Source organism: Sinocyclocheilus rhinocerous, unplaced genomic scaffold (genome assembly GCF_001515625.1).
Source record: "Sinocyclocheilus rhinocerous isolate Xijiao unplaced genomic scaffold, SAMN03320098_v1.1 scaffold3446, whole genome shotgun sequence".
In the NCBI taxonomy this organism is placed as follows: Eukaryota; Metazoa; Chordata; class Actinopteri; order Cypriniformes; family Cyprinidae; genus Sinocyclocheilus; species Sinocyclocheilus rhinocerous.
Window position 1 is genome coordinate 307317 of NW_015666156.1, and position 7662 is coordinate 314978.

Sequence of the window (7662 nt, forward strand, 5' to 3'; positions counted from 1 at the left end):
AATGGCGCCAAAGAGGCCGTTACGGCAAATACAGTAGTATACAGTAATTTAAAAAAATACAGTAAGTCACTGTATGTGGGGTTTGACGTCACAGAAAATTCCCATGATGCAAAGGGTATTAGTTATTTACTGTAAAGCGAATTTGCAGTATTATACTGGGTGATATACAGTAAATAACTGCAGAAATTACAGAAATGTCTAACAGTGTACACAGTAAATTGACAGTTTAAGGGAATACTTCACCTCAAAATTAAAATTATATGATAAGGGTGATAAGAAGTAACTGCACAAACCACTTTTGTGTCTGGTGAACCTGCCAAATTTGAACTAAGCTTTATCTCAAACCAGCTGAGAAGTGCTCTGGATTCTGTTCAGGACAACTTTCCTCTTACCTCCACAAATCAAACAAATGGTCATATGGTCGGATTGAATCCTGGAGCTCACACTTAGTATTTTTATTACATGTTTTTAGATGACACCTTCTTAATATCCACAAGATTATTTAAAATGGCAAAATTAATGAAGGTTTGTGTAATTTAAAACAATTGAAAAGTATAATCAAATATAAAAACCTTGTATAGTGTGTGCAAATGGTGAAATTATCTACATTTCTGGCCAATCACAGAGCACCTCTTAAGGGATACAAACCACAACAACCAACAGCTTCATGACAATGAAGCAAAACAATTTATTCAGCAGCTAGTGCTATGTCAGTTTAATGATTTCTAACATCATTTAGCAGTTATGCAGTTTTAGTTACAAGGCCATTTTCCTTAACATTTTAGAGAATAGGAGCGTTGTAGACGAAATCTGTTATTTAAAAACCAAATCTTACGCAAGCATAATTTTAGCCTTGTTTCACAAGCAACAATCTAGACACAACAAATATTCAATTGAAATCCCTAATATTTCATTCACAAGTTCAAATCATTAAACTGTAAACACGTGTTCTCCAAGGAATGTTCAGCCTTCATCCCGCAAGGGTAACCATGACAACGCAAGTTGGGAGATGTGTTCCTCTCTTCCTCACGCTGCTTCTATGGAAGTGTCTCCATTTCTGCCCTGAGGCTGAGAAATCAGAACAGACACGACACAGCGACCATTACACACTTGAAACATTCTCACACACAAATTTAGTTTCATCTAGTGGTGTAGTCTACGTGATACGCAGGTATACGCCGTATACCCACTAGGAAAGGTGAAGGATTTCCGTATACCCACTTAAAGCGAGAGGATACGTAACAAAATCGTTTTGTAACAGAACTTTCACACGTTCATTCATAAATTCACCCCGTCCATGTTGCAAAGCACCTACTTTTTGAAAATCACGCCATGTTTCTGTTGATGACCAGTGCTATTGCACAACTCTTGCACAGCATTGAATGTGAATCACTAAAGGAGATATGAAACGAAAGCAAACTCAAACTACACTCTTTCTGTGTTTTCGTAAGCCTGCCCCTGAAGCTGCTGTTGCTTCAGCTGCAGCAGATGACACGAATCGCTTGAATGTTTTAATTGGCAAGGCTTAAAAAAACGTGCAGATGATTATGTTTCGTGAGGACGCACCAGTGGCCCCGTCGGAGCAGTGACAGATCAGTCAACTGTCCCGAGCGTCTTTCACACTGGCCTCTGGACATCAGATAGTCATTACCTGACCTGGTCATGATCAAATATGTTAGCTTTGCTTGGTGGCAAAGGAAAAGTAAAAAAGGAAAAGTATGCAATTATTTGTAAATGTAACTGTCTGAAAAAGAAAGTAAATGAGGGGAGTTGAAAGATTTCTTATCGTGTGGCTCCATCTAGTGGGCTGCAGTTGTCCTCTAGAGAAGGCATTTTTGCAAGTCTATGGGAAATCTTTGATTTTTGATAATTATTTATAGAAAACTTTAAGTCTCATCAGTTAAAAAAGATATAGAAATGAACTACAGATCAGGTCCAGTGTCTCTGACGAGTTTGGTGCCTGTAGCATTAAAGCCCTAGGAGGATATACAGTACAGTTGAAAATTATTGTTACTTTCTCAAGCCAACATAACTAGCTAATAACTTAAGTAACGTTAGTGTGGTGGATCAGTGAATGCGAGAGAAAGGGAGAGATAACACACATACTGTGTATGTGTTAAACCGAATACAATGTTTATATCTCCTCGTTTCAGATGATGAGAACTCCTGACCAACCTTGTGGACTGAAAGTCAGGCTAGGGAATTTAAAAACAGGCACTCTTAAATGTGCATTGAAAATTGCCAGCTGATAAAACCTATTCATCAGGAACCATATTCTTAAGATAAATTTAACTGGCCGAGTTAAATGATTAACACTAAACAGTAAGAAATCAGTCCAGTCTCCCCAGCTGTAAATGTCATTGGCTGTTAAAGTCTTCTGTTGCTTATAATAAATTGACATGTTGAGATCACATAAGCAGTCTTTCAGAATGCTCTCAGTTACATAGATGCATATTGTATGAATTAGTGAGTGTGGTGGTGCTTATGGGGTGTCGCTGTGGGACGGTGAGTATGAGGCTGGGAGGGAATATCAGAATATACCCACTACAAAAAACTAGACTACACCACTGGTTTCATCCATTAGGGTTGGGCAGAATTTAAGAAATGGCTCCTGTTCAATTCATGAGTTCGAACTGGTCACACTCACAGGATGCTCAACTCAATTCTGATTGGTACACAACATTATCTCACATCAAGATTCATATGATGGATAAATTGTTTGAGGCATGTCTAAAAAAATCACCTTGACAAAGATGCGTGAAGGCAGGAAGCGACGTAGCAGTTGACTGGAGATGTTTGGAAAGCGCAGCAGGTTGATGTTGAGCTGAGGAAGGACTTGATATCCCGCCATCAGAGGATAGAAATTATACAACATCTCCTGTTCTGAGCCAGGTAAAATCCTCATTCGCACCTGCACATAGACACAGAATGAGAACGAGACCTCTTGAGTGAATGAGTGGCAGACATTTTTTAGGGGTTGTGGATTTGTTGATGTTGATTTGTTGATAATCAGTCTGTAAAGAGGAACAACCACATTTTTATTTCATTTGCTTCTTGTTGGGTCACTCTTCTAAAATGTTTTTGCTTCACTCACTGTATAGCTTTCAGACACCCTTAGACTAAGTGTGAGTTTTTTCCCATTAGTTTTTATTAAAATACATTAAAAGTTTCTTTATTATTGAAATAAATGTAAAATGGGAAAAACACACCCAAATGCTATATAAAATATATATTCAGATATTTATTTAGTTTAGTATTCATCAAATAAAACGTAGGTGAAAGAAACATGAAGCACATTCTGCACTGACCTGTTTGAGTCCACTAAACATAAATGCGTCGCTGGGCTCCACGCCGATCTCGACATCCTGAACCAGCCCGGTTCGATTCTCCAGATGGTACCGAACAGGTAAAGACTCGCGCACACGACCAAACGATGGCAGCTCTAGAACAAGAGCGAGTAAAGGCCTGATCACACCAAGAACGAGAACAACAACTGTAACTATTACGATAACTCTATTTGCATCCTCATCAACTGTATATATATATATATATATATATGCTGCAAAGACTATATTGTCATCTTGATCAACCAAAGCGATACGCCCGTGTTATGTTTATAGATTTCTCATCTGCATTTAATACTATAAGACCACATATTCTAATGGAAAGATTGTTTAAGCTGGGTGTGAATAGCAGACTCATTAGATGGGTTGAGTCTTTTTTGACCGATAGATTACAGTGTGTTAGGGTAAACTCTGCTTTTTCTTCCTCTATTGTTACCAACACAGGGGCCCCACAGGGAAGTACTATCTCCCCAGTGTTATTTACCCTTTATACAAATGAATGTAGAGGTTTCTCATCTGATGTTTTTAATGTCAAATATGCAGACGATACGGCAATTGTTGGTTTGATCACTGAAGGTGAAGTGGAGTATCGTAGAGGTGTGGATGAGTTTGTTGATTGGTGTCATTCTAGTTTCCTTCAGTTAAAAAATCAGGAAAACTATAGAAATGATTTTTGACTTCAGAACAAGAAGAGGCACTCGTCAACAAATAACTGTTAATGGTGAGGGCATTGAAGTTGTAAATGAACTGTTGTGAGAGGGCTGTTGTTTGATGCTGGTTGTATTTATTTGTAATGTGTTGTAACCTGTTGATGTTTGTATTTGTTAATTATTGTTGTTGATCACTGAAGAGTTGCCACAGATACAAAAATAATTTCCGAAAGGACAATAAACTAAATTAACTAACTAACTAACTAACTAACCAACAATAACAGTGTTTATTCTATGCTCACGCGCCATTTTCGAAGTACGAAAATGAACATAGGTGACCTGCTGCTGATTTTTGTTTCGCAAAATTACACAAAAACAGATGCTTTTGGGTATATGAGACGAAAGGAGTTGGGAGAATCGGTCACTCCACTTAGAGGGTTTAGCTTTTGAAGACAAATTTTATTCATACTTCGTAGGTGTCAGTATCATTTTCAGCTTTTGCTGTTCTTGTTGCATTTACACAGCTTTAACCAGCACATGTCCTCAGCATGCTACGTTTCAAGTGCATCTAAAACAGGGGTCACCAAACTCGGTCCTGGAGGACCGGTGTCCTGCAGAGTTTAGCTCCAACCCTAATTAAAAAAACCTGAACCAGCTAATCAAGGTATACTTGACACTTCCAGGCAAGTTGGAGCTAAACTCTGCAGGACACCGGCCCTCCAGAACCGAGTTTGGTGACCCCTGATCTAAACAGGGAAACTAGCTAGTGTAATCTATCTGATCTAACTTAGTCAATGCAGTGGAATAAAAACAACACATAGTCATTTTCACTGCAACAAAGGAGGAAGGACAATGTTGTTGAAACTAGCGCTGGAAAGGAAACACAAGGTCATTTTATGTTTTATGTTACACTGTTTGCTGTGTAGAGCTTCTCCCCAATGTCTTCTGCGGTTTTAATTGCACAAGCCCTTTAAATTGTAATAAATTCTAAATAGCTGTCAGCTTTTTATAGTTAATCAGCTGGAAAAAATTGTTCTGAAAGCGATGTGTGAACTGCATTATTCTCTTGAATTTACAATGATTTTTAGAACTTTATAGTTGTAGTTATCATTATCATTCTTGGTGTGAATGGGCCTTAAGAGAGGACGAACAGAATGAATTACAAGACAGCAACAAAATGCAGTGAATAAAACAGAGAAAGCACATAAGACTGTCTTAGATGATTCAATCTATATTACTGATTTTAATATAAAAACAGACTGACCTGCATGGACATACAGTGGAATATTTTCTACCATCACATGTGGCAGAATAACGATCGTTCTCACAACTGATGTCTCAGCAAATGCTGACTTTCTGGATAAAAAAGGTTATACGGGAAATTAAAAACTGTGTGCTTTTATAATTTGTTACAGAGTATTAATTTAAGCAAATTATGAATGTACAAACTTTCACATTCTTTATGAAATATCTCATAAGATAATACCATGAGAAAAGGAAAGTCATCGGTTGCATGTAATATACAGGGTAAAAGTGAGAATATAAAGAGTGCCGTCACCTCTTCCAGGAGATGAAGTAGTGTCCAGAGGCTACTGTGCTGGTGCCGTTCTGAACAGGAGGACATTTGAGCAGAAAACACTCACTAGCACATTCGCTGGTCTGCAGAGTGACTGGACACACAACAGAAATGAATCAAAGTCAGGCCCTAAATAAATATTTTCTGAAATACCACTATCAGAAATAAAGTTCTCCCACCTCCTTCTACTTGACTCTGGGGCTGATCGATGGGAGTCATACTGGAGGCCAACTGCACTTCACTGTTCACCAGCTCGATCAGCCACGGAGACGCACTCAAAATATCCATCATCAGCAAGAACGGGATGTCCACGTACACACGCTCCAAATGCTCAAACTGACACACACACAAACGCACACGCATAAAACTATACCAACCTTACAAAATATATGTTTTTAAAACTGTGGACACAGAAATGAAAAATCAGTCATCATTTACTCATCTTCATGTCAACACAAGTAATGTAACATCGTATGGGCTACTTTTATGCTTTTTGTCACTTCTGGAGCTTGACATTGATCCCTATTCACTTCCATAGTATGGTAAAAGTCAAGTCAAATTTATTTATATAGTATAGTATAATATCGTAATATCTTCATGCATATCTAAATGCATACAGTTGCATTTAGCAGATTAGAGCTGGGTGATAATATATTATATTTGACATTTAGCGATGATACAAGCAATCAAGCTGTTGAGATATGCTATATAGCGGAGGTGCCTAAACTTTTAACTAGGAAGGGCCAAAAATTAACCTTGTTGAGCAAATGTTGCATTATATGTTATATTAAAATGCATTTTATTAAAATTAAATAATTAAATAAAACTATATATAGTGGTTTTGGTCTATATAGCTAATTTTGCCCTTCATGACAACTGTGAGGGGGGGTGAATTTTTTTATAACTCACCCGTTTAATTTATATTAAGCCTTAAAGTTCTGCATAATTAAGGGCGTGGCCACTTGAGTGGCAGGTGAGACTACATTAGACTTTGGAAACTTTTATTTTTATTTTTTTCCAAATTTGTTCATAAAAAATTCCTTCAATTCAAGGACGTAGAATTTAGTAGGGGCGCAACTGAATTGTTCCTAGCAATAATTTTGATCAAACAAATAAAATATATTTTATGTAGGCTAATCACTGTCATTGTCATCATACCACGGACATTACCCGAGAAGATAGTGTAAATACTTCAGCAAACTGCGCTCTTTCAAGAACGTGCATTTAATGCATGGCCAAAGTAAGAGCATCATCTAAGTGTTTAGAACACACAAAGTAGGATTGCCAACTGTTCCCGTATTTAAGTAACATTCCATATAAAATCCATATGGAAAGCAGTTTATCGTGTCACACCCAGTTTAGGGAGCTAAACACTCTCACACAAAAAAAAAACAAAAAAAACAAGAGCACCCTTAGTTGAAGCTGTTATAATAACATATTTGGCAAACTGTTCTGTGCATATTTGCATTTCCACTCTGGAGAGCATCAGATGTTTCTATTAACAATGTTTGCAGTATTGAGCAGTGTAGCCAATCACAGACACATCCGTTGAACCGATGAACTGAGATGAGTGACCGGCTCAGTGCATTTGAAATTATAAAGGGAGCACACTTTGCACGTATTCTAGGCTATCTGTAATGCATTCAGAATTTTAATAAAAGTTTTTTTTTCTTGATGCTAAGAGGAACAATGTCCCCTCAATAAAGCTATAGTTAGCTATAGTTTAGTTATTCTATATGAATGCTAAAATGAATCTCAGACATGAACATATTTGCTTTGCTTAAGCCATTCATGTACAAATTAATTCTTAAAAGAAATATATACTGCGCATCATTCCCCTGTAAAGTTGGGCATTTTAACATTGGGAGTCTATGGGATTGACTCCCTTTTGCAGCCAGCCTCTAGCGGCCAGTTGACGAATTACAGTTTAAGTCACTCCGTGTTGGCTACACGAGAGAGAGCGGGAGGTTGCCGCTTGGAAAATACGCGTGTAACGGTAAATTGGATCCGTGCGGCTCTTAAAGTGACAGCGGGCTATTTTCCTGCTGCGACTGTGTGCTTAATATTAATCAAACAACAAAAGACAATTTCA

At 37.7% G+C, this 7662-nt stretch overlaps 1 protein-coding gene across 1 annotated transcript in view; it reads right to left on the reverse strand.

Moving 5' to 3' along the window:
* Nucleotides 1–700: 700 nt before the first annotated feature.
* LOC107731725 (trafficking protein particle complex subunit 11-like) overlaps nt 701–7662 on the reverse strand; it is an 18860-nt gene continuing 11898 nt past the window's right edge. Inside the window, exons 25-30 of the mRNA XM_016542878.1 lie at nt 5750–5906; nt 5553–5664; nt 5259–5350; nt 3309–3442; nt 2744–2911; nt 701–1068 (exon numbers count right to left, since the gene is read on the reverse strand). Of these exons, the coding sequence (XP_016398364.1) occupies nt 1027–1068; nt 2744–2911; nt 3309–3442; nt 5259–5350; nt 5553–5664; nt 5750–5906 (705 nt within the window). The 3' untranslated portion in view covers nt 701–1026. The remainder of the gene's footprint in view (nt 1069–2743; nt 2912–3308; nt 3443–5258; nt 5351–5552; nt 5665–5749; nt 5907–7662) is intronic.